The following is a 27,771-nucleotide window of genomic DNA, read 5'->3' as shown; positions in this document are numbered from 1 at the left end:
GATAGTACTAATTCTACTCTGTCAAGGAGGATCAAATGAGATGCTATGTATAATATGCTTTTTAACCTTTGTAGTGCTAGATTAATTTTAATCATTCTTAGTTTAGAATCAAATGCTTGCGTTTTAAGTTCCTTAGGCATATGAAACATTTCACTGCAGTCTATCAGATTATCTAGTCCCTCTTGTTATATTTTGCTTCTGTGTGGAATCAACAGAAAGAATGGCACTTCTTTGATGAGACACAGATGAAGGTTAACCTAAGTAAATGATTAATTCAAGCCTAAAATAAAACTTTACCAGTCATATCATCATCGTTAGGGATCAGCCTATATCTGGAGGATTTTGAGGGACCATACTTTAGCATATCATTTATCTAAGAAGCTTAATTACACATTGGGCCAGGAGGAGACATAAGCGTGCTTTTTGCTCTTAACTACCACTTACAGACTTTTTCCCTACAGCCATTACTTAGTACCTTTTCCTTCATTAAGAGTCACTTCAGGGGGCAGCTAGGTGGTGCAGTGGATAAAGCACCCGTCCTGGATTCAGGAGGACCTGAGTTCAAATCCAGCCTCAGACACTTGACACTAGTTGTGTGACCCTGGGCAAGTCACTTAACCCCCATTGCCTGGCAAACAAACAACAACAAAAAAAAAGAGTCACTTCATTCAGATAACACTGTGTTTAAGTCCTAGTAGCTATTATCTATCACCAGCCAGGTCATTCCTTTTCTTTTCTCATGGAGTTCAGTGCCTGACTTAGTATTCTTTTCTTTTCCATCCCATACTCTTATAATTGGGGACTTGAATTTTCTTGCTCTCCATGTGTTTACTGTCACTATTCTGCAGTTACAAACAGGGGTGGTTATATATTTAATCTCCTCAACCACAAGTGTTCTACCTCCATTATCCATAACTGAAATTCTTTATCTGACCATGACCTCCTGTCCTTCCATCTCTCACTATATTTTACCCATACTAGACCCACTGTCTACCCTAATCTCCCAGCTGCTTTTTTTCTCTCTCCCTTCTTTTTTATGTCATCATTTGTGTTCTGGCCTCACTGTCTACCATCAAAGTCTTGATCTTTTGGTTAACTAATTCAACTTTAAAATGTTCTTTATCCTTGTAATTTCCTTGTCTTTTCATCTGTGGCTTTCCAAATTTCATCCTTGAATCACTCCCACTCCCTCTACCTTCATTACTTTTGTTTTGTGCTCTATATCACCAGTGAGAAGTCATATAACCCTGATGACTGGGGCTACTACAAATGTTAGGTAATGTGAAGTATGCTTATGCTGCTGCCTACCAGTCCTTCCCTGATATATTTAATCAGACCAACCATTCTATAAATATTTATCAAGCTCCTGCTATGTGCCAGGCACTATGCTGAGCACTGGGAATCTGTTTTGTTTGTTGTTTGTCCTTCATTCACGAAGAGGACCATGGCATTGGGGTGATGTCATGACTTGCAGTGAATTGGATTTAAGTGAGGCAGGGCTGTGCAGTGTCACCAACCTCACTCTTTCCTCCAGAGCCATCTGGGTCCAGTGGCAAAATATATATCAGGTGGCGTGGTGAATAAAGCACCGGCCCTGCATTCAGGAGGACTTTGAGTTCAAATCCGACCTCAGACACTTGACACTTAATAGCTGTGTGACCCTGTATGACCCTGACACACACACACACACACACACACACACACACACACACACACACACACACACACACACACACACACACACACACACACCAGGATGACTAGAGATGGCCTGGATGTTTAAGGCCTAGCTTCTTAAACTGTGGATATGGGGTCATGTAACCGGGGCGGGGGGGGGGGGCACAAAAAATTTGACAACAGTAAAAGGTTATGTATACCTATTTTATATGCCTATCCGGGGCCATTTCCAGTTGTCTTGATGTATGTCTTGTCATTGGACCCAGATGGCTTTGAAGGAGAGAGTGAGGTTAGTGATTTGGCACAGCCCTCCCTCACTTAAATCCAATTCAGTGCAAGTCATGACATCATCGTGATGTCATGGTCCTCTTTGAGAAGGACAAACAACAACAACCTATATACTTGGGGTCACATAAAAATTCCTCTGACAAAATGGGGTTGTGAGTGGGAAAACTTTAAGAAGCCCTGGTTTAAGGCAATTGAGGTTAAGTGATTTTTCCAGAATCACATGGCTAGTAAGTGTCTGAAGTGAGATTTGAACTCAGGTCCTCCCAACTTCAGGGCCAGTGCCACCTAGCTGCCCACAAATGCTGAGGATACAAAAAGAGGAAAAAGACAATGCCTGCTGGATTCAGGAGGACCTGAGTTCAAATCTGGCCTCAGACACTTGACACTAGCTATGTGACCCTGGGCAAGTCACTTAACCTTCATTGCCCCACCCTCACCCCCCAAAAAAAGACAATGTCTGCCATCAAGGAGCTCACAATCTAATGTAGGAAGCAACAAACAAATATATACAAAGTAAACCATGTAAAGGATAAACAAGAAATAATTAACAGAAGAAAGGCACTAGAATTAAGAGAAATTGGAAAAGGCTTCCTGTAAAAGATGGAATTTTGGTTGGGACTTAAAGGAAGTTAGGGATGTCAGTAGGCAGAATTGAGGAGGGGGAATATTCCAGGAATGAGAAATAGCCAGAGAAAATGCCTAGGGCCAAGAGGTGGTGTCATTTTGTGGAACACTCCCAGGGGACCAAGTTTAGTGCATTGAAGAGTATGTATCAGGGAGTGAGCTGTAAGAAAACTAGAGTAGTAGGAGGGAGCTAGGTTATAAAGGGCATTGAATGCCAAAGAGAGCATTTTGCATTTTATCCTAGAGGCAATATGAAGCTACTGAAGTTCATTGAGTAGGGTGGGGGGGTGGCATGATCAGACCTAGTATGTCTTACTCTGGTGGTTGAATTGGGGGATTGATTGGAGTGGGGAGAGACTTGAGTTGGGTAGACTCACCAGCAACTTAGTCTTGGAATAGTCCAGGTATGAGGTGATGAGGGCCTACTCCAGTGGTCAGAAAAGAGAAGGGGTCATATTTGAGAGATGCTGTAAAAGTCAGATTGACAAGGATATGGAGGGACCCAGAGACAGACAGAAGGGGGGGGGTGCATGATGACATCTGGTTGGGAGTCTGAGGGAGTAAGAGAAGGGTGGTATTCTCTATTATGATAGGAAACATAGGAGGGTTTAGTGGTCAAGATAAAGAGTTCAGCTTTGTACTTGCTGAGTTTGATATATACTGAATATCCATTTTGAGATATTTGAAAGACAATTGGAGATGCAGAATCAGAGATAATAGACTAGAGCCGGATAGGTAGATTTTAGAATCATTAGCATAGAGATGGTAATTAAATCCAGGGGATCTGATAATCTCACCCAGTGAAGTAGTATAGTATAGAGGGAGCACAGAAGAAGGTCCAGGACAGAATCCTGTGGGACACTGATAGCTAGAGGGTGTAACTTGGAAGAGAACCCAGCAAAGGAAACTGAGGAGTGTTCAGATGGGTAGGAGCAGAACCAGGAGAGAGTGGTGTCCTGAAAACCTGAAGAGAAGAGAGAGTATCAAGGAGGAGAGTGATCAGCTCTCTATCTGTTGATGCTGCAGGGAGTTGAAAATGAAGATTAAGGAATTAAGGATTCTCTATCACCTTGTCTTAGCATCTGTTCCAAATTTTCTCTTGTTTCCTGAAGCATATAAACCACCCTTCTTCTCCCACCCCCTTTCCACTATAGTCTTCCCTTTCTCCAATCCATTCTCTCTCCAGATGTCAAAGTGGTGTTCCTACAGCACCAGTCTGGTCATGTTAATTTCCTGCTAAAGAAATTTCTCTTGCCTCTATGATAAAATACAAACTCTTCTGTTTGACTTCTAAAGCCTTTTTAACTAGCTGGCTCCAGCCTACTGTAAGGGGCTAAAATTCTAGCTAGTCTGTCTAAAATATCTAATGAGCGGTTGCCAATAAATTATAAGCTTTAGCAAGAGTTAGACTTTTAAGCATTTATTAAGGAGAATAAGAATTTGGTGAAAAGAAAGAGAAAGGCCTAGATTCATCTATCTATTAAAGGGAAAGTGGGTTTCTAGCTCCCTTCTCCACCTGAGTCCTGAGGAAAAAGAGCGAGAGAGCCAGCCTCACTCCCTCTTCCTCACACAAGCAAACGTCGCTTCCTGATGCCAAAGAAAAGCTGCATGGCCTTGCCCTCAGAGGCCTTCTTCATGGTGGAGCTTTCCTACAGTAAGTCTCCAGCAGGTGGCGTCATTCCAATCATTATACTACATTTCTAGGCTTATTGCATATTACTCACCTTCTGGCATTCTGTGTTCCAGTCACACTGACCTGCTTGCTGTTCTGTCTTTATGCCTTAGGACATGCTGATTCCCCATGCTTTGAATGCAGTCTCCTCTCAGCATCTTTTCATCTTTGTTCAAAACTCAGCTTGAGTGCTACCTCCTTCAAGAAGCGCGCAGCTTGATCCTCTTGCTTGCCAACATTTTCCCCTTGGAAATTGATTTTTATATATTTTGTATTTCATTTTATATGTACATATCGTTCCCCCCAATAAAATGTAAGCAGGAACGGTTTCATTTTTGTGCTTGTCCCAATGTAGGTGCTTAATAAATGCTTATTGAATGAATGAATGAGTAGTTGCAGTGATCTTATGGAAGTTTGTTGTGGAAACCCACATTTCCATACAAAATACACTTTGTTCTCTATTTTATTCAGTAGAAATGGATTTTGAATGTATCTTAACTCACTTAAACATGAAATTCAAAGAGTTAAGGATTTAGTTCTTGGTTCAGAAGAAGTTGATGACAGGAGTGGTCAGAGGGGTTAGAGTATTCCAGGGGTGAGGGTCAGTTGGGACAAAAGCACAAAGACTGGGAATACTGGGTTTAGAAAGAGTAAAAGAAGAGAAAAATGGGATGGAGACCAGAGTTTTCTACCATCCTCGTCCAGACTTTCTCACCTATTTTGTATTATGGACCCCTTTGACTGCCTGGTGACTGTATAGGTTACTTTTCAGAATAGTGTAATATGTAGATTGAAACACATAGTGGAGATAGAACATTTGTGACTTAGGAGATGAAGTATGACTACTTCCCTGATGGTGACTGCAGGGGAACGAGAGTATATGGATTGTGATGCTCCTTTTATCTTCTGTATAGATAAAAATGTACTCTTTGTTTTCCTGGGCATTCATTGTTAATTTTATAAGAACAAGCTACACTTGTGTATTCATCATCTATCTTTTCTACATGTTTGTAAAATTGAACTTGGTTGATTTGTTTGTGGACTTAATAGGACCCTGTGATCTAGCTATTTTAATAAAGTATAATTAGAGGATGATAAAATTAGAGCCAAAAAGCACCTCAGATGTCATTTAGACTGACCTCATTTTACAGTTGAGGACATTGAAATCTAGATAGTTTAAACAATTTGTCTAAGGTTGTACAAGTAGAAAATGCCAAAGTCAGGAATTAAACCCAGCTTCTTTGACTCCAATTCCAGTGTCATTTCCAGAAAGTTATCAGAGATACCTTACTATAAAATACCCACTTTAGCTAAATTGAGATCTTATACTATAATTTTAAAGTTCAAAATGGATATTAGGATGTGAAAGAAACCTAAAATGATTTTTTTTTTAGGTTTCATTTCAATCAAATTAGTCACTTAATAGAATCTAGCCACTTGTTTTCCTGGGTTCAAATTGTGGTTGATCAAGTGGAATCATAGGTTTATAATTATAGGTATACTGTCTTTTGTGCTAAAGATGTATTTCTGAAAAATTGCAAACAAACTGAATTCTTATAAATTGAGTCCAGTTTTAAATGTATTAGAGAAATTGCAGGATACAGTGGAATGACATTGGTTGATATAACAATAATGATACTACTAATAATAGTTAACATTTATATAGTGCTTACTACATGCCAGGAACTGTATTAGGTATTGTTAGTTATTTTTTACAATTGCTATCTTATTTAATCCTCACAACAACCCTGGGAAATAGGTGCTATTATTACCCCCTTTTTACTAGTGCAGAAACTGAGGCCAATAGAGGTGAAGTAAATTGGCCAGGGTCACTCAACTAGGAAGTGTCTGAGGCTGGATTTGAACTCAAGTCTTTCTGACTCCGGCCTGATACTCTTACATACTGTGCCACCTAGGTGCCATAGTCAAAAGCCCCAAGTTCTAATAGTGTCTCTTTCATCCACTACTTGTTCAATCTTAGGAAAGTCAATCTTAGGAAGGTCCCTTCAAGCTCCAGTTCTTGTATTTGTGCATGGTAATAAGCACTGCCAAAAGTTTGGCTGATAATTCCTGAGCTTGAAATCTAATGGGAATGGGCCGGGATAAGATACCAATGCAGATAGACATAATATTCCATTATTATATGACTGTGTTAGTTACAGAGTGAAGTCCAGGTGTGAGGAGGAACATCATAACTGACCAGTGAGATCAGGGAAGGCTTCCTAAAGGAAGTGTTATTTGCTTGATATTTTAAAGGATAAATTGGAAATTAATATGAAATGAAGGGGAGGAAAGGCATTCAATGCATAGGAAATATTGTGATTATTTCAGTTAAATAAACATTAAACTTGTACTATGTTCCAAGGACTGTGGTAAACACTAGAGATATAAATATGATAAAGGAAAATTGCCCCTTCTCTCAAGGAGCTTACAATCTAATGGTGAAGACAACACACAAAAGGAAGTTGACAAGTCGGGGTGGGGTGGGGGGGATGACAGACACCAAGGAGTACCCATTGAAACTAGGCATAGCCACAGATAGAAAGTAAACTGAGCTGGAAGTCCAGTTTTTGCCCTCTCTAAAGGAAGGCTTTGGGCACCCTCTAGCCTTTCAATCAAAGGGAAGAGGAGGCTGAAGGAGGTGGCATCCAAAGCTTGAGTTGGGAGTTCATTGATGAAATTAGACTGAATTAAAAACACGGGGATAGGGTGAGGAGAGGGCATTGTGCACTTGTGGCGGGGTAAGGAAGTGGTCCAATTTGGATAGAAAGTAGAATCCAGTGATGAAAGTAGTATAAAATGAGGCTAAAATGCAGGGTACTAACAGATTGTGAAGATGCTTGGATTTTAATCATTGTCAATAGGAGCTGCTGAAAGTTTTTGAGTAGATGATACATGGGTCTGTATATATGCTTAAGATTATTCTGGCAGTAGTATAAAGGATAGCTAGGGAGAGGGAGAGAATAGAAGTGGGAGCACTTGAAAAGAGGCTATTGCAAAGAGAAATGAAAGTAACTCCATTAGTTCCATTTTAAAAGTTCTTTTCTTATCCCTTACCTATCTCTGTTTAGGGTGCCACCATTTCCCCATTCACCCAGACTTGAGGCCTAGTATCTTCAACTCCTCACTCACACATCAAGCGCCGCTCACCCCCCCCCCCAATCTAACTAATTGCCAAGTCCTATTGTTTACTTTCATAATATCTCTTTTATAGCCCGTTTCTCCTGTGATAGCCACCACCACCATGGTGCAGGCACTCATCACCTCATACTTAGACTATTGTAATAGCCTACTGGTTGGTCTTCTTACCTCAAGGCTCTTCCCTCTCCAATCCATCCTTCATTCAGCCATCAGTTATCTTCTTAAAATGCAGATCTGACCCTGCCACCTACTTATTTAGTCAATTCCAATGGCTCCCTGTTGTCTCTAGGACCAAATAATTTGTTTGACTTTTAAAGCCCTTCATAAGCTGACCCCTTCCTAACTTTCTAATCTTCTTATACTTCATTCTGTATTTGTACTCTGCTCTCCAGTGACAGTGGTCTCCCTGCTTTCTCAGACATCAACTCTGTGCATTTTTACTGGCTCTCTCCCAAGTCTGACATTCTCTCCTTGTTCATCTCTACCATCTGGCTTTTTTCCAGTCTCAGCTAAAGTTCTGTCTTCTGCAAGAAGCCTTTCTCAGACCTCTTTTCATATTAGTGCCTTCCCTTCAAGATGATCTCCAGTTTGTCTTGTGTATATCTTGTTTGTGCATATTGTTTGCATGTTGTCTTCACCAGTAGACTGAGATTCTTGAGATCAGAGATTGTTCTTTCTTTGTACTGCCAGAACTTAGCGCAATTCCTGGCACATAGCAAGTACTGCTTAATAAATTCTTGTTGACTGACAGAAAATGAAAACTTCACTTTATTTCTGCATTCTAGATGCTGGGTCTGGTGTGGAAGAAGTGGAATTTAACTGGGATGACTATCTAGAAGATACAGGATCCATAGCAGCTCCCCATGGGTCTTTTAAGCATGTAAGTCATCACTTTATTTTCTTGACTTTACCTATATATCCTTTTCCCCTTTGATTCATGTATGTCTTTAGAAGATTTAAAATTTCTTTGTTAGAGCAAGATAAGCTCTCTGTGCTTACTTTATTAAAAATGACCATAATAACCTTTTTAGTTGTTATTCTGCCTCCTGATTTTTGTCAGGTTAGTCAGGTGACTCAGTCACGTTTTATGCATGTTACAATCCCTGTAGCATCATGTTCAGAAGCCTATGGATAAAATGAATACATTTATAGCATTCTTGTATATTCATTTGAAACAATCAAGCTTACAGAGTGTCACAGGGTCATAGGGCTTAGAGCTATCTTAGACCTTAGAGATCATCTACTTTATCTTCCTCTTTTTGCAGATTAGGTAATTGAAGCCTGGAGGGTCAAGTGGCTTGCCTAAGGTCAACTATTGAGCTTCCAAGCTTGGATTTGAACCAAGGTCCTCTGACTCTGAGTACGGTTCTGATTGCACTACTCCAACACTTTCTCAGGAGTCCTTTTTGAGACCTTGAGCTAGTGTTATCGTCTCTTTTGCTCTCTGACCCAAAGGTGGCACCCCTTCAGGTGGCAATGATTGGGGAGTTGAGGGGGTGGGGGGAGACACCAGTTTCCAACAGTCAGTTCATTGTGCTTTATCTCATTAAGAGGAGACATTTGATTGTTCTTATTATAGTAAGAACATGACATGATAGTTATCTTGTTGAGTCATACCAGTGATCCTTATGGCCATTTGTCTACTAAATGTAGCATTAGAGAAGAAACACATGACATTAACCTCAGACGTTTAGGCATGTATTTGTATAACTGAGATTAATTACTCATGAACATATCTAAACCACGAGTTCTAAACTTGAGGTCTGGAAACTTGTGTTTTTTTTTTTAATTATCATAGCTATTTTAATATATTTGTTTTCTTTTATAGTCCTATTTTAGTTTGTGCATTTTAAAACATTATTCTGAGGAGGAGTTATTAGATTTTATTTATCAGACTCCTAGGTAGGTGCATGACACAGAAGGGGTAAGAACCCTTTACTTTTTATCTGTTATCAGTCTCTTTATCCTGAATATTTACTTAAAATACTAAGTTCTATGAAAAAACAACATTCTCTTATAGGAGGGGGCTAATGGCATTTTTTTTCCATAAGCTAGGATTTGGTGAACAAAATAGTGACCATATTTTTGTACTGTTTTTATAAATTTTTTATCATCTTTTAGTCTTTGTTTTTATTATATTTTCATGCAGAATTGCCTTTGGATTTTTTATAGCTGGTTCACATTTATCCATTTTTCTGATTAAAATTGCATATTCCAAGTGTAGATATGATTTTAATTATCTTTTATGTTTTCCATCTTATCAGTTAATAAAACAGTAGAGCCCCCTAGTGGCTATTTGAATTTATACTAATTTTAAGCAGTTAGGTTCATGAAAAAGGAAGCAAATAAAGAACTTTTAATATAGTCTTAATTTTTCAACTATGCTTATGTAGAATAAGTATTCAAATGCATTACAAATATATGACAGTAGAAATATCTGTATGATAAAGGTTTATCTCAACTAATTACTTTCAAGCAATATATGATGAAGTTAAATTATGGTACAAATTTAAAAAAATTTATTGAACAAAATTAAAAATTGAGCAGTTTATCCATTAGGATTTTGATCTGTATTCACCTATTTATCTAGCTAACGCTTGATTTTTGGAAGGGTCTTACATTTGAAATCAATGAGAAATGTGTTAAAACCAGAACCTTAAAATTTTGTTTAAATAATCTTACTGATTTCATCAATAAGATTTCATCACTGAGTCTTTCCATTTCTTTCTTTTTTAATCTTTTTTTTTTTTAAGTGAAGCAATTGGAGTTAAGTGACTTGCCCAGGGTCACACAGCTAGTAAGTGTTAAGTGTCTGAGGCCAGATTTGAACTCAGGTACTCCTGACTCCAGGGCCGGTGCTCTATCCACTGAGCCACCTAGCTGCCCCTTTCCATTTCTTTCTGGAAAGATAAATTGGCCATAGAGAGCTTTGATTTTCCATAATTGAATTTGGAATTAACTTAATCCAGGTGTATAAAGAGAATGTACTTTCTTGTACCTGATTTCTTTATAGTACAAATCATATGGAATATATATTACCTATCTTCTTTGAAAATTCATCAGTAGATAATTTTGATTCTTCTTTTTTACCATTAGTCAACATTGTGCTTTTAGAAATTTCAAAAAAAAATTTTTTTTAAGAAAAAAAAAGAAATTTCAGTGATTTAAAGAGAACTCCTAAATTTTTGTTTTACTTCTACAAATCTTATGTAGGAAACTTAGGTTTCCTTAATTTTATCATTTTATTTGAATATGAGGAAATAGAGGTACCACAGAGTAGTAAAGAGTGCACTGGACTTGGTATTGGGGAATTCTGGGTTTATATTAGTGATTTACATACTTAGTAGAAACAAGAGTTCTATGATTACATGCTTCTGTGGGTAAAACATTTTATTTTATTTTTCTGAAAGTATTGCCTGTTTTGGTTTACTTATATAATGTTAGAATTTTTGTTTTTGTTCTGTTTTAAAGAAAATTTTATTTAGGGCTTGTGTGTTTAAAGACTTTCTTTGAATAAGAAATATTGTCCATAAGAATATTTCATCTGCCTTGGATGGTCTGGTGGTTATTGAGTTTTGTCATTCAGGTGGACACAAGTCTGCAGAATGGATTTGCCCCTGGCATGAAACTAGAGGTTGCTGTAAAATCTGACCATGAAACTTATTGGGTTGCTACCATCATCACCACATGTGGGCAGTTACTCTTGTTGCGTTATGATGGCTATGGAGAGGACCGAAAAGCAGATTTCTGGTGTGATATCAGGACAGCTGATTTACACCCCATTGGCTGGTGTGAGCAGAATAAGAAGATTCTCAAAGCACCTGAAGGTAATAGAAAATTTCCTGTAGGATGAATAGTACTATAGCAAAACCGTGGCTATCTAGGACTCCTAAAACCTCAAGGCTGTTTGAGAGTTTTCCAAATAAACGAATGTTAAAAGACCACATATTTTCTTTTTAAAAACTATTTTGAATGAAAATATTTCTAAAATGTATCATCATCTTCTTTGCTTTATTAAACCATAGAGTTTAGGATGCAGTTTAACCTTTTCTCAGAGTCCTAATTTTGAACATCTTTTGTTTTCTTTAGTAATGTAGTAAGTGCCTTTGGGGCATGTTAGACTGCCCCTACACTAATGGCCCTCTGCTGCTGTGTTTTGGGGCTTCCCCCTGTAACTTTCGTGGCTATGATTTCTCAGTTCCTTCTTCCTTTATGATTTGGTGTTTCTAATTTAATCTGCTGGTTTGTATTTTCTAAACCAAATAGCTTATCTTGCCAAAACTGTAAAAGATTAAATAGTAGGTTTTGAATGAGGACCTCAAACTGTTCTCTTCTAAGAAAGATTCATAGATAGTGTCTGAAATTTGTGGTGTTTATTTAGGTTTTTCAAAGGTTTCTTTCTTTACTTCCTGATTTTGGGGTTTTATTGGACATAGGTGAGATTGTCCGGTATTGATGATGTTTTTGTATGCCCACTACCATTTCAGTTTCTTAATCTGTAAAATGAAGGTGATGGGCTTTTAATATCTCTTCCAGCTTTAGATCTCTGATCCCAATATAAATGGTATTGTTTGCTAGTAAATATAGGAGCACTACTTTACTTGGAGGAAGAAATTGAAGCATATGAGATTAAAATTAGAAATATAAAGACAAGATGAATTATATAGTTCTAGTATTTAAAATATAGGCCATTCTCACTCTTTGATGCTGTTTGTTCAACAAATACTGACTTCCTACTGTATTCCTGGGGCTTTAATCTTCCCTATTTCATCCCCTGTATCCTGATGGTCACCAAGTCCTAACATTTCTTACTTTAAAATCTTTTTAATTATTCCTTTTTTTGACCTTCCATTCTTTGACCCCTCAGTTCTTTCCTAGGCCATCTGCCACGAACTAGCCGTTTTCTCCTTTTTTTGTCCCATCTTGACCCCACCATTTGCTACCTTTGCTGTTACATGTGTGCTGAAGGTAGAGAAAATCACACAACTGTTATGACTGAGTTCTCTTCAAGTTTATGTTACAAAACTTCAACTAGGCCATAAGTATTACTAGCAGTTCTTCTATACTTCCCTTACCACTATCACGTTCTCCATAGTGGCTCTTCCATACCTTTTCATCTCTCCTTGAACCCTCCATTTGGAAAAAATAAGTTTTGTTTTACATGTAAAAACAGTTTGCAATTTTCTTAAAAACAATTTTGAGCCCCACATTTTCTTCCATCCTCTCATCCCTCTGCCCTAAACTGAAAAGGCAAGCAATTTGATATGGGTGTATGGTGCAGACATGTAAAACATTTCCATATTGGTCATGTTGTGAAAGACAATACAGGCAAAAAATCCTCAAGAAAAATAAAGTTTAAAAAAAAAAGCATCATATGCTTCCATCTGCATTCAGATTCCATCAGTTCTTTCCCTGGAGGAAGCTAGCAATTTTCACCATAGGTCCTTCAGAACTGTTTTGGATTTTTGTTTTGCTGAGAATAGCTAAGTCATTCACAGTTGATCTTTGTACAATATTGTTGTTACTATCTACAATGGTCTTCTGGTTTTGCTCACTTCACTTTTCGTCAGTTCACGTCATGTAAATCCAGTTTTTTCTGAAAGCATCCTGCTCATCATTTCTTATATATGCTGATGATTCTTAAATCGACCTATTCTACCCCTCTCTCCTGACCTCCAGTCTCACATCTCTAGCTGCTTTTCAGACATCTCACTGAATGTTCACTAGACAGCTTACATTCAACATGTCCAAACAGAACTTATCTTTTCCCCTAACTGCCCTGCCCCCCTTACTGCAGAGGGCACCATTCTCCCAGTTCCCTCAGGGTCACTACTGAGTTATCCTTTATACCTCACAATCCCTCTCCATGCCCCGCCCCCCCCCAGCAATGTCCAGTCTGTTGTCAGAGTCTCTGCTACATCTCCCAAATATACCCCCTTGTCTCCTCTGATACTGCCACTATTCTAGTACAAGCCTTTATCACCTCATGCTTTGATTATTTCAGTAGCCTGCTGGTAGGCCTGCCTGCCTCTCTTTCCACTCCCCAATCCACCATCCATTCAGCCACCAAAGTAATTTCCTAAAGCACAGCTTCTACCATGTCATTCCCCTACTCAGTAAACTCCATTGACTCCCTTTTGCTTCTAGGATTAAATACAAATTGCTCTGTTTGGCATTCAAAACCCCTTCGTAACAGAGCATAATCTTATCTTTCTTGTTTTTTCATACCTTGCTCCCTACTACATTGTCTTTAATCTAGTGACACTGTCATCTTTGCAGTTTCACAAACAAGACACTCCATAACTTGTCTCTGAGCATTTTCTCTAGAACATTTTTGCCTGGAACTCTCCTGCCTCAACTCTACCTACTGCATTTCCTGGCTTTCCAACTAAAATCTCATTTTTTACAGGAAGCCTTTTCCGATGTCTGTCTGTCTGTCTGTCTGTCTGTCTGTCTGTCTGTCTGTCTCTCTTTTTTTTTTTAGTGAGGCAGTTGGGGTTAAGTGACTTGCCCAGGGTCACACAGCTAATATGTGTTAAGTGTCTGAGGCTGGATTTAAACTCAGGTACTCCTGACTCCAGGGCCGGTGCTCTATCCACTGTGCCACCTAGCTGCCCCTTTCCAATGTCTCTTAATTCTAGTGCCTTTTCCCTTACCCTGTATATAGCTTGTTTTGTATATATTTGTTGTCTCCCCCATTAGATTCTGAGCTCCTTGAAGACAGGGAATTGTATACCCACAGTGCCTGACATATATTTTAATATATGCTGATTGATTGATTCCTTAGGTAGATTGGCTATGAGGTGGGAATTGACCAACTTTGTACTTAATGATGTATGCAGTCTTCATTAAACTGATAAGTATTATTTCCATGTATCCAAATGAGGAATTATATTCAGTCTTTGCTGAGCTCTACAAGGAAAAACAGATGCCCTAATCTCTTAGTAGATCTTTAAATAATAGTCTTTGAAATATTATTTAAGAATTTTAAAAAGTTAAATTTATGGGTTGTCTATTTTTGACAGAAGGGATAATTATTAAACATTTATTTTCCCATTTAGGTATCAAGGACAAGATTTCTGACTGCAATGAGTTCCTACGAGAGACTCTGAAGGGAGCATATAGTGCTCCTTCTAACCTGCTAGAGGGCGTGAGTGTTAATGCCATTGAAAGCAATGTGGAAAAGCTTATTTAAAACCATAGTGATATTTTCTGTTAACATTTTTGTATAAAGATATTCACTTAACTTTTCTGGGTGTCCCCCGGTTTTGGGGTGGTATGGAATGACTGGACCTGTGATTTCATTGGCATAAGGTACTTTGGATAAGGGTGCTCTCACTACCATTGCAGGCTGGCACCCGTTCTGCAATTTATAGTCTTAGAGCATTGCTTAAGGGCACTGAAGTTAAATGACTTGCCAAGGGTCACAGACAGTATGAATCAGAAGCAAGACTTGATCTCTCTCCTACTTGCAGTAAGTTTCTCTATCAGCTGTGCCAAATTGCCTCTCTGGGTGCTTTTAGACCTCTCAAAACAATATCTAGTTTGTCTCCTTCATTTTACAAAGGAGGAAACTGAGACCCATCAGGGAAAGTGATTTATCTAATCTCATATTTTAAAAAATGTAGTGAATGTTAATACTGAGTGTTGCTCTGTCCTAGGCAATTCCAAGACTACCCGTTTCAGAGAAGGTGCTAACCTACATTGAGAGAGGGAATTCTTTATCTAGGACTTTCTTATACCAGTGAAATTACAGGTTCAATCCCTACTCTCATTGTCCAGGCACATATCTGGAACTAGGCAGTGCTGGGTTATTTTCCATGTTCAAAGTGTAATCCTTCCTTCTGTTTCTCTCCCCCCCACCCCATTTCATTCTTTGTGACAGCATTTTATTTATTTGTTTGTTTGTTTATTTTTAAGCAAGAAAGAGGGTATCTTTTTCTTGGTTCCAGGCCATCCTTCTGGATTGTATGCCTTTATTGCCATTTTCAAAAAAGTATTTTGCTTTAAAATGCTGGGTTTTCCTTTGTAATTTCTTAGTTACTCCTCCTATTGGTTACAAATACTTTGTGTGGATAGATAGTTTTAAGTGGAAATATTAATACATGCTGAGAAAATAAATGTAATATGGGGTTTTAAGGAGAGATTAATTCATAGATTTTGAAAAGAATCTTCTGTCCTTAGTGATTTCATAACAAATAACTTTTTCTTTATGAATGGTATAACTAAAAAACCTTCCATAATGAAACCAAATAATGTAAATGCAGAGTTCTTTTGGAATACTGTTAACTTGGTTTTTAGTTTGATTAATGGTCTATAGCATAAAATCATGTTGTACAAAGAAACAAAGATGTAAAGGAACATGTAAGGTTTTAGGCAATAATCTTTTAAGTTTTATTTAAATATATCAGTGGATCTTTTATCTCCTCTATCTCTGTGGGTACTCCTTACCCTAGTCTAGATTGCCTTCCTACTTTCTGAGATTTTTGTCCAGGTCTTTTCATAAATTCTCCTTAGAGGCTTTTGCCAAAACACTAGATGTCTTACTCCGATTCTCTCGTTTTTGCACGAGTACAAGCAATTTAAAAACTTGTTTTCAAGTCATTTAAAGACTTAGTCTATACTAGATGTTTAACATTTTTGAACCCAAATTTATGTGTTTATTAATTTTATTGTTGCTTGTTCTCTTATTTCATTGTGTTCCCCTTTTCAGCTTCATAAAGGAAAGAATCCTTTGGATCTCATTGCACCAGGCTCCAGACTGGAATGTCAGAATTCCCAGGATTCTTTAAGCACTTGGATTGTTAATGTAGCAGATAATATTGGGGGAAGATTGAAGTTGCACTATGAAGGTCTGGAGAATCCTGACCAGTTTGAACAGTGGCTGTTTTACCTGGATCCATTCCTTCATCAAGTTGGTTGGGCATCTCAACAGGGATATGAGCTTCAGCCTCCAACAGGTGAATAGCTTTTAGAGTACATTTTCTATGAATAGCTTGTATTGAAGAGACTAATGATACATCATGTTCTTATGTGTTGTGGAAGCTCCCTTCAGTACATGTAGTTAAGATATTATTAAAGTTTATAGAACTATAAAAATATAAAATTTATGATTTTATATCTTAAATTTTCTTCCAGTTTCATTATTTCTGAGTCCCCTGACATTTATAATTTGTAGTACCAATTTAAGACCACTAAACTGGAGTAAAACTTATAAGTGAGAGGTTCAAATAAGTGGGATTCATGCAGTGGCAAGTCTTGTCAAGACCTATATTTTTAAATGAGATTTTCAATTACTGTAATATGTTTAAAATTACTCTGTATTAGGGCATCCTTTGCTACTTCAGTGATATACTCATTATCTAGGTACTTATTTTAAATTCTATACTTAGGCTTAACTCCTCAGCCAATAGTAGGATTATTAGCCAAAGTATTGAAAATTAGTAATAAGTTTCTTAAGTGCATCTTGGAAGTAGGTTTTAGTTTTAGAGGTTACTTTATACTCATACTTGTGAGTGGAGATTAATTCCTCATTTGTGACATCTGCACAATTTTTCCCATGTCATTCAATGTGTTTCCACTTTATTTTTTGCTGAAGCCATCAGACATTTCAAAAATGAGGCAGAATGGCAGGAGATCTTAACCAAAATTAAAGAGGAAGAAGAAGAATCGTTGATACCATCTGACTTATTTAAGGTAAAAAAAGAAAAACTTTAAAGATATTGTTCTACTGACAAAACAATAAATAGGCAATGGTTGTGGGAGGTGTGTGTCTGTGTAAAAGAAGTTTAGAAAAGCAGTGATGATATTATTTCTTTTTATAGTGGTTTTGATTTTCATCATCTACTTATGTCACTTTAAAACATCTTAGGTAGTTTAATTTTATCTTCTACCCTTTTTTATAACTATATCCTTAGCCAAGTAGCTATAGGTTAAGGTGTATATTAAATGTTTGCTTCATATTCTCCATCTCTCCTTTCCCCCATCCAAAATTTCCCTTATTAATTTAATGTAATATTGCATGAGTGTCTTCAAAATACTGGTTTTGGGGCAACTAGGTGGCACAATGGATAAAGCACTGGCCCTGCATTCAGGAGGACCTATTTCAAATTTGGCCTCAGACACTTGACACTCACTAGCTGTGTGACCCTGGGCAAGTCACTTAGCCCTTCATGCCCTGCAAAACAAAACAACAAAATACTGGTTTCTCAGGGTTAATCTTCTGAATTGCTCCCCAGAAAGGTTAGTGGATTAGCTAACCAATTTCTTTTTTTGTCTCTGTTTAGAATTTTATTTTCCAAATTACATGTAAAAATAAATTTTGACATCAATAGCTAACCAATTTCTGTTGGAAGATTGAATTGACTAGTGTTAACATTTGGTATGTACCTGGGATGGTCCAAAAATTAATATTGTAGCCATCAGATATTTGAAAAATCAGGCAGGGGTTTTAGCATCTGTAGTCCTTATTCTAATACGGTGTTTTCATTTCAGGATAAACCAGTGATTGGTCATCACACATTCTCTGTAAGCATGAAATTGGAAGCACTAGACCCTTTGGCTCCATTTGCAATTTCTCCTGCTACAATTGTGAAGGTAAAAAAAAATTTCTTTATGTTTTTACCTCCCTTAATGTTAGACGTGGTGGCTCAAGAGGTTGGTAGCATCATTCAAAGTTTTTTATTCCAGGAAATATCATAAATCAGGGAAATGTACTTTTCCTTATCAGAGGCTTTAGGACCCCATGGTCATCTATCCAAGTGTAGGGGAAAAATTGACTTTAATTTTATCAGGCCTTATGTGTTAAATTTAATGTTTAATGCAGGGTGCAAAATTCTAAAGGTCAGCAGGCTCAAATAAATTTTATAGTATAATGATACATAGGTGCCCCCCCCCCCAAACCCCCTGACTTGTTCCACAAAGTAGCCAGATGTATCAGCTCAGAAGCAGTGAGTTGATCAAAGAGGGGAGGGGGCATCTGAAATTCTAGCATGGAGAAAGAGAAAGGGCAAAAAATGGCCAGAAATTAAACTGTGGAGATTTTGTTACACAACTGAAGACAGCTTCCATTTATGTTAAAGCTTTTGCAAGAATTGCTGCTTATGGATCAAAAGTGGCTGAGCAAAGGAGTGTCATATAGGAGAAAAATGTACAAACTCTGTAAAAGGAGACCAAGCAGAAAGTGGAGATGGTTGCTTCCAGTGGGAATGGAGAGTATAGAAGGGGGAAGAGTTTTGTGTGACCCTTCACAGGGTATGCTGTGTTTAGTGGAGTCAGAAGACCTGCACTCACATCCTGCCTTTGCACTTACTAGATGTGTGACCATAGACAGATTATGTAACGTTAGCTTTTCTCTCCAGCTATAAAGTGAGGGCAGTGATGCTGACACAACCTTTTGCCACATTATCATTTTATTACTCTTGTGGCTGTTGTCATTGTTGTCGTTGTTACTGAAAAGTAGTGGATGGGGGTCTAGTTTCTGGGTCAGGAAGACCTGAATTGAAGTCCTTCCTCTAATGTATATTGACTGTGTGCCCCTGGACAAGTCACTTGTCCTCCCCTCTCAGTGGTTCTAGGTAATTTTCTAAGACTGAATTCCAGAGAAAGTGCCAACTGCTATGGGTAGAGTTTTTTCATTCAAGAGTCCTAATACCAATGAAATCACAGACCCAATCTCTGTTCCTCTTCTTGTTGCTGTTATATTTCTGCATGTTCCAAGTAGCATGGGGATATGCACAAGGAACAGGTTCTTCCTACTAAAAGATTATAGGTTTAGAGCTAGAAGAGATCTTTGAGGTAATATAGTTTACTCTCCTGATTTTATAAATGAAAACACAGTATCAAGGAGGGAAGGCCCAGTCAATCACAGATGTATACTAAGTTGTAAATCTGGGATTTTTGATGTTAGCTTCTTACTCCCAAACATGTTCTCTTTCTGTTTTTCTGTGTGTGTGTGTTTTTTAACTGTATTGTGCCATTTTCATGTAAAGGGACTGGAGGAATGCCTTCCTTTTTCTCCAGATTATCAGGAAGAATGATGTTTTCTTTCTTTCTTTTTCTTTTGGAAGAAATATTTCACAGAGAAAATGGAAAAAAAATATGAAAAGGGAAGGAGGAATCCTCACCTTTGTTAGAAGTTTGTTGAGGGTGGAAGGGTTGATTTTGTGAATCTAGGGAAGGACTACTGAACATTTACAACTGTGTGGTAGGTAAAAAGTTTTGCCTGTGGGAACTTTTCCACTTGAGGTGAAAGAACTTCTTTTGTGCTAAGGAACAATGGTGTAGAGAGAAAGTATGCATTACTGGTCAGAATAAGAAGAGGTGAGATGTGGTGACTCTGGGTTTATTGGTCAGTGATTCTGCTAAAGAGGTAACCATATGTTGCAGGGACACATATCTAGAATGTGATCGAATTCCTAATCAAACTAATCAAACTAGAATAATGGAACTAAGTAACTATTAGACACTACTAGTGATACACATGAGGTTGAATGATAATATATAAAAGAACTCAGAAACAAGGGCTAAACATTATGAGTCTTGGGAAAGAAGCTAAATAATTTGGGGACTTGGGGTATTTTCATTACAGCTCCTAATTGAAGGTAGTTGCTTCAGAAGAAAGATGTATCTGATAAAATATGGTATCTTAGAATGAGGTTTGGATTTCTGGGACTATGGTAAAATTTAGCAATAAGCTCTTGGACAGGGACAGTGTACACTTAGCAAGGGTAAAATAGGTATTTGCTGAGAGTCTGTGAATCTTAGTGAAAGGGCTTTATGCTGAAAATAGAGAAAGAGAGCTGTCCTCTTATATCTAGCAAGCTAGATACCACAGAGTACAAGTATGTCACAGGAAGAACATAAGTAAAGAAGACCAACAATTCACAGACATTATATCCAAGAAAAGAGACAATACCAATTGTGTGGCCATAGATGATCCATACAGGATATTTCCAAGAAATATGTCAGGGAAATGTACTTTTCACATATACAGATACACACAATCTGAGTAAAAAAGAGTAATTAGAGGTCTTAAAGAAGAAGGTAAATTCAGCCATTTTGCTGAGACCTGGTGAGATGAGATTTATAGTTGGAGGCTAGCTTCCGGAAAAAAAAGATACTCAAAAATAGTGAAATAAATCTAAGCAGTATGATCATGGAATAGCACTGTAGATTAAGAATAAGGTGGGTGATAATCTTTGTATTCTATTCTGGATAGATTGCATCTGGAATGCAAAATATAATATTTATTTTTGTGAGTGCCACATTTAAATCAGGACATGGACAAATTGGAGTGTGGTGAGGGGACTGGAGACCATGCTGTGTGAGAACTGTTTGAAAGAATTGGAGGTCTTGAGAAGAGAAGACTCGGGGGACAAATTATAACTGTTAAAAATATCTGAAAAACTATCATGGAGGGAAGAATTAGATTAGACTCCCTTTGCTTGGCTCTAGAAAACAGAATTAGGAGCCATGAGGTGGAGACACATTTAGAATCAATGTTATATAAAGAAGAACTTCCTAGGGGGCGGCTAGGTGGCGCAGTGGATAAAGCACTGGCCCTGGATTCAGGAGTACCTGAGTTCAAATCCGGCCTCAGACACTTGACACTTACTAGCTGTGTGACCCTGGGCAAGTCACTTAACCCCCATTGCCCTGCAAAAAAAAAAAAAAAAAAGAACAACAACTTCCTAATGACTAGTGTTGTCCCAAAGTAGAATAGGCTCCCTCAGTAATTCTAAGTTCTACATAATTGGCTTTTATGCAGAAGCTCCAGATAATACTTTTTGTGGTTATTATAAAGACTTCAGAGTTGGACTGGGTGATCTCTGAGATTCCTTCTAGCTCTGAGACTCTTATTCTGTTCTGTAGATGTACTTAATAAATGTTTGTTGAATTGGATTGTTTATATCCCTCAGCTACCAGAGTTGCAGGAACTGTTTTGAGGCTAAGGTTTTTTTAAGCTTCCTACCCTGAAAAGGTTTTGGCCAGTAAACCCCGATTAAAGCCCTTAGTGAAAGTATCCTTTCAATCCCTGAGTATTCTATTTGTGCGTAGTATATCTAGATCATGTTCCTATGTCCTTATGGTTGCTAAACATGGAATTAGCCATCATTGTTTAAGAAACGTGTCCTTGGAAGTCACTTGTTCAAACTATTTAATGTTTGTTGAACTTAATTTCTGTTGATTAAACTTACAGGTGTTCAATGAGAAATATTTTTTGGTGGAAATTGATGATTTGCGACCAGAGAATCCTACAAGACGATCCTTTGTTTGTCATGTTAATAGTCCTGGCATATTCCCAGTACACTGGAGTTTAAAGAATGGTTTACATCTCAGCCCCCCTCCTGGTACGTCTCTTTTTTAGATGAACCTGTGAACTCTGTTCTTATCCTTGAATCAAGATTTATTGTCATGGAGTATTTTTCAGGATCCTTCTTTCCTTCTTTCCATTCCTTGTTCTCTGCTTTCTTTGATGTATTTTAGTAAATAAGGTGGCAGAGCTCTAGAGATGCAGTAAAGAAGTATTAAGGAGGTGAAGGAAAGTAGCACATTAGATGATCATTAGTACACAGTTGATTATAAAGGCCATAACGTTGAATTGGAAGCCACATTTTCTGCTGTTCTTAATTCATTGAGCTTCATCAATCACTTAGCAACCTTTTATTAAGCTCCAGTGGGCCAGGCTGGGGAGACAAGGACAAAAGATATCAAGCAAATAAATATAAGGTAATTTTTTGAGGGAAGGTGATAGCAGCTTATAGAAATCAGAAAAGGCTTTACATTAGAAGGGAACATTACATTTCAAGTATGAGTTGCAACATGTGGCAGTGAACAAAGATGGAAGCAAAATGACATATGTGGAGATCAACAAACATTAGTTTCATTGGATTTGAAGAGATTGTGAAGGAGAGTAATTTGTAATAATTCTAGAAAGGTAGGCTGGAGACAAATTGTGAGGGTCTTTAAATACAAATAGGAATTTATGTTTGTCCATGATGACAATAGGTAGCAACTGGAGCATCTTGAGCTGGGGAATGACATGATTAGATTAGTACCTATTAAGAATAACAGTTTAGGGGCAGCTAGGTGGTGCAGTGGATAGAGCACCAGCCCTGGACTCAGGAGGACCTCAGTTCAAATCCGGCCTCAGACACTTGACACTTACTAGCTGGGTGACCCTGGGCAAGTCACTTAATCCTCGTTACCTAGCTCAAAAAGAAAAAAGAAAAAAAGAATAACAATTTGGAAGCTGTGTGGATGAATGTTTAGGGAAGGGAAAGACTGGAGGCAGAGAGACCAGTGATGAGACTTTTGTAATAGTCCAGGCAAGAAGTGATGAGGGCCTGTGAGTGTTGGCCAGGTGTGTGGAGAGAAGGGGAAATGCAGTAGAATCCACAAGATTTGGCAACAGTTCTTGGATTTGGATATGTAATGGGAGAGTATAGTAAGACTACAGAGTTGAGGGAGATTTCTAGATTGCAAATCTAGGAGACTAGAAGGATGGCCGTTTACTCAGTAGAAATAAAAAAGTAAAGAAAGAAAAAGCTGATGAGTTCTGTTTAGGCCATGCTGAGTTTGAAATGCCATGGAAATGTCCATTGGGCATTTGGTGGTGTGGGGCTACCATTTAGGAGGGCTGAGTACATAGACTTGGAATTCAGTGTAGAAATGATGATTGAGGGAGCGCACGAGATGTCCAAAAGGGAGACTTTGGAGAGAGGAGAAACAAGGGTCTGACGCAGAGCCTTGGGCATACACACGATTAGAAGGCAAGATGTATATAATTGTTCTCATAGAATGTGAGGAAGCCTCTATCTCAGAGAGAGGGGATGATACTTTACAGTGAGTGGGGAAGAAAAAGCCCTTCTGTTTGGTGCTTAGGATCTTAGCATCAAGTGGGGGAGGCCTTCTGCTTAGACAGTCAAGTCAAGAGGCAGCATCACCAAAGAAGGTGTTTTAGTTCTGTAGAGAATAAAAGCAACAGTCGGGACTTATTAAGTGCTTATTTTCATCTTACCTTTAAAGCAGTGTGTGATCACTAGAACATATTTATTGGATTGGCCATTCCATTTTGATAAATTTAAAATTATTTGACTGCACTGTAATTTCATGATATAGCCTGTCAAAGTAAGTATAAATCCTTGAACAAATTTTATTTTATATTTTCATTTTAATAATATTGTTATAATAATGGAGTATGTACTCTGTATGTGTATTCAGAACTAAATGTAACAATTATATAAATGAAATATATAACTAAAATATATATTCAGAAAGGAACATTTTACACACACACACAACGTTCATTTCTGAATATATCCTTTCCTTCAACCTAATAATCTATCTGTTCTTTGAAATAAAAGGTGGAAACCACCCCCCCAAAAAAGCAATTCAACAAAACAAAACCAGGCAGCATATCAGCTGTCTGACAGTACATGCAATATTCTGTGCCCATGAAAGTAGGCAGTGAGGGGGAGGAGAGAGATGTATTTCTTCCCTTTTCCAGGGCCAAACTCCTTAGTCATTATAATTGCACGATATTCAGTTTTGTTTTTTTGTACTCTCCATTTACATAGTTAGAAGCCATTGTATATGTTGTTGTCTTAGTTCTCCTGTTCAGTCTTCCTTCCCATGCCTCTCTGAACTCTTCATCTCTGTGGTTTCTCACAGTGCAGTCATGTTCTCTGACATTCTTGTACCACAGAGTATTTGACTCTCGCCTGGCCTAGGGGCCACTACCTTGTCTCCAGCTCTTTGTCTCCACAAAAATTGCTGCTGGAGCCTTAAAACTTAAAAAGCACCTTCTTCAAAGCTGTCCTGTGAGGTCTTTAGTATTGGGGTTATTATCCTCATTTTACAAATGAGTAAGCCAAGGCTTTGAAAGGTTATATGACTTGTCTATACTTAAATAGTAAGTAAGTGTCAGAGCCAGGATTCAAATTCAGGTCTCTTAATAACATTTTAAATTTAAGTTAATGTATTTTTATCTAAAATAAAATAAAAATCTTCAAATATATAGAATTACTTATATTTCTAATTCAAAATTCTGTAGAAACATGTAAACATGCATAGAGATGTATGTATACATTGCTGTATACCTACACAGTGTGAACTGAAGTTTGAAACTGTGAAGTATGTATCTCAATAGTCATTCATAACCTAGAGTACTTTTTAATCAGTAAATTGAACTAGAAGTAGAGGGGAATGTGTGTGTGTGTGTGTAAGGTTTCTGAAGAATGAAAGCTGACAGTTTTGTTAAAGAAGACTCACTATAGTTCGAGAGATGCTAAAACACTTACATATGTTTAAATAGATAAATGTTTATGTATACATGTTGTTATTTTTCAGGCTACCCGAATCAGGATTTTGATTGGGCAGACTACCTCAAACAGTGTGGTGCTGAAGCTGCTCCACAAAGTTGCTTTCCTTTGGTAAACATTTTTCTCTCTGTAGAGTCACTGTTCTTATATCAATTTTCATCCCATTTCCTGTTAAAGTTAATGCAAAATGAATTGTCTCTGCTTGGACTCTGACCAGGCTACACATTTCAGCAGTTAGAGAAAAATGCATTTGCTGTTGAGTTTAAATGATTTATTTTTATCTGATCACCTTTTTTTCTAACATCACACATTGAGGTCTCATTGATTTTGGGGAGAAATTTAAGTTCAACTTGGAAAACTGATGAAGCTAAATAGGAGAAAACTGCCATGTAAAATGTACTTCAAGCATCTTTTCATGAGTATATACACACTAAAACAATGCAATTGGGTTCCTGAATGACTTTTAAAGTATTGATAGAGAGGGCAGCTAGGTGGCACAGTAGATAGAGCACTGGCCCTGGATTCAGGAGGACCTGAGTTCAAATCCGGCCTCAGACACTTGACACTTACCAGCTGTGTGACCCTGGGCAAGTCACTTAACCCTCATTGCCCCCCCGCCCCCCTTACAAAAAAAAACAACACCAAAAAACCCCCAACAAATAAAGTATTGATAGAAGTAAAGAAGATAAAATTTACAGTAAGACAGGAACAAAAAAAGACAGGCACTTTTCTCTTGCCTTAATTATTTATTTTTCATCAGTCAATAAGCAGTGCCCACTTTGTGCTAGGCACTGTTAAGCACTGAAGATTCGAAAAAAGGCAAATAAAACAGTCCCTGCCCTTAGAGAGCTCCCAATTTAATGGGGAAGATGACATTACCTTATTTTTAATTAAAATATTGTATATTCTTAGCAATCTGGTGATAAGGAGAAAATGTCCTTCTTCCTAAGAAAATGTCCTTCTTCCTAAGTGCATTTTATCTCACTGCAATGGAATTTTGATTCATATTCTCTTTTAGCCAATTTCAGACCATGGCTTTAAGGAGAACATGAAGCTTGAGGCAGTGAATCCTACTGACCCTGAAGAAGTATGTGTTGCCACTGTTACTGCAGTGAAAGGTTCATATCTGTGGCTCCAGTTAGAGGGTAGGTACCATACCAGAGAGCTCTTAAATTTTGCTGTGAACAAGTTCTCTTTTTTCCTTGATAGTTATTTTTTTAATGTAGTGTAATGATTGGAATGATGCCACCTACTGGAGACTTGCTGTGGGAAAGCTCCGCCGTGAGGAAAATGCCTCAGAGGGCAAGGCCATGTGGCTTTTCCTTGGCGTCAGGAAGTGACGTTTGCTCATGGGTGCCGTCTATCAAGGCTACCAGCCAATCAACTTAAGGAGCCTCCTATTTTCTGGGAGGAGACAGGAAGGAGGAAAGAGGGCCTGCACAGAGAGCTCTCGCTCTTGTGGGTTCCTGACTTGATGGTGGTGGGGGCGGCAGAGGACTTCACAGGAAATTTGAGGAAAGATAGGAATGCCAGGCTGTTGGAATTCTGTTCTCAATTTTTTTCTTTCTGTTTTTCAATAAACCCTTAAAACCCTAAACTCGTTTTATCAGCGATTTTAGTCAGTTTCCCCCCAAACTGGGGGAACAGATTAGAATCCACATTTAGAATCTTAAATTACACAGTAGCTAGTTCATCTTTGTGTACTAGGCAAATCAAATCAATAAGAGGATAAAGGGGCTTGTTCAGACTCACATAATAGCTAATTGTGAAACTGAGACTCTAAAGCAGAACTTTTAATTGCCAGTTTTTTGTCTTCTGAATGTTTGGGAACTATACTGTGTTTCAATAAAAAATTCCCTATACTTTGAAAGGGCAGTTCTGCATATCAGATAATAGTTTTTGGGGGGTGAAAAGATTACATAAGAATTACTATTGGAACCTATGTTTATTCTAGATATAAGATTTTAGTTTGTTCTAACAAGTAAGTTTTTGTCGCTTTTGCAATGAAAAGTGATGGAAAGGAGATAGGGTATATTTATCTATTTAGTATCTTTTAGTGCTAGAAGTGTTCACAGCCAAGAAAGCTTCATAGGTGAAAAATACTATGCTAGGAATAAAGATTATAGGGTTTTGTTTTGTTTTTGGTCACATTCATCTTTTCTGTTTTGCTGCCAAGTCATTAAGACTGCAAGTGTTTATGCAGAGCCTGCTCTATGCCAGGCACTATCCTAAGTGCTAGGGTTTACAAAGAAAGAAAAAAGATGGCCCCTGCCTTCAAGGAGCTCACAGTCTGCTGGGGAAGACAGCATGCAGAGAACTATGGAGCAGCAGGATATAGACAGGATAAGCTGGAAATCATCTCAGAGGGGTGGGGAGAAGTGAAGGAGGATTGGGAAAAGCTTTTTGTGGAAGGTGGGACTTTAACTGAGACTTGAAATAGGTGAGGGAACCCACGGGGCAGAGACAAGGTGGGAATTAGGCTTTGGAAATGGGTTGCTACTCTCTATTTTCTTAGTAGCGTTCTGGGTAAATGTTAGAACTGTCTAGGATTTCTCTTTAAATATTTAATACTGTTTAAATGATTTGCATTATATACTACTTTAATATAATTAATAATGAATTGAGGGGCAGCTAGGTGGCGCAGTGGATAGAGCACCGGCCCTGGAGTCAGGAGTACCTGAGTTCAAATCTGGCCTCAGACACTTGACACTAGCTGTGTGACCCTGGGCAAGTCACTTAACCCCAATTGCCTCACCACCACCCCCCAAAAAAAAGCGTTATGTAAATGTTAGCTGTTAACCTAATTGTTCTTATATAAATTTTCTGCACATTTTCTCACCTGTGGCCAAGGATCACTTTTGGTCCACACTGGATTCTTAGAGTAGAATGCTCAGGTACTCTGTGCATGCTTTATTCTTAACGTTCCATAATGGATTTGGAAATTGAGTAATTTTGTTTTGAAGTAATCTATTAAACAAAATATTTGATCCTATGAGCATTTATTAAATTCTTACTTTGTTCTAGTAACCATGATATAAAGATATA

The 27,771-nt window shown here is 37.9% G+C and overlaps 1 protein-coding gene across 5 annotated transcripts in view; it reads left to right on the top strand.

The window, feature by feature from the left end:
* Nucleotides 1–27,771, top strand: part of SFMBT1 (Scm like with four mbt domains 1) — a 182,305-nt gene that overhangs the window by 105,030 nt on the left and 49,504 nt on the right. For all 5 annotated transcript variants that reach the window (XM_043985613.1, XM_043985588.1, XM_043985604.1 and 2 more), the window contains 9 exons: nt 8,188–8,282; nt 10,989–11,229; nt 14,464–14,552; nt 16,116–16,362; nt 17,001–17,098; nt 17,897–17,998; nt 21,603–21,753; nt 24,755–24,837; nt 25,745–25,871. In XM_043985613.1, coding sequence (XP_043841548.1) covers nt 8,188–8,282; nt 10,989–11,229; nt 14,464–14,552; nt 16,116–16,362; nt 17,001–17,098; nt 17,897–17,998; nt 21,603–21,753; nt 24,755–24,837; nt 25,745–25,871 — 1,233 coding nt within the window. The remainder of the gene's footprint in view (nt 1–8,187; nt 8,283–10,988; nt 11,230–14,463; nt 14,553–16,115; nt 16,363–17,000; nt 17,099–17,896; nt 17,999–21,602; nt 21,754–24,754; nt 24,838–25,744; nt 25,872–27,771) is intronic.

The sequence above is a fragment of the Dromiciops gliroides genome, chromosome 1 (genome assembly GCF_019393635.1).
Source record: "Dromiciops gliroides isolate mDroGli1 chromosome 1, mDroGli1.pri, whole genome shotgun sequence".
NCBI classification, from domain to species: Eukaryota; Metazoa; Chordata; class Mammalia; order Microbiotheria; family Microbiotheriidae; genus Dromiciops; species Dromiciops gliroides.
Note: the sequence above shows the minus strand (reverse complement) of the source record. Positions and strands in the feature narration are given on the sequence as shown.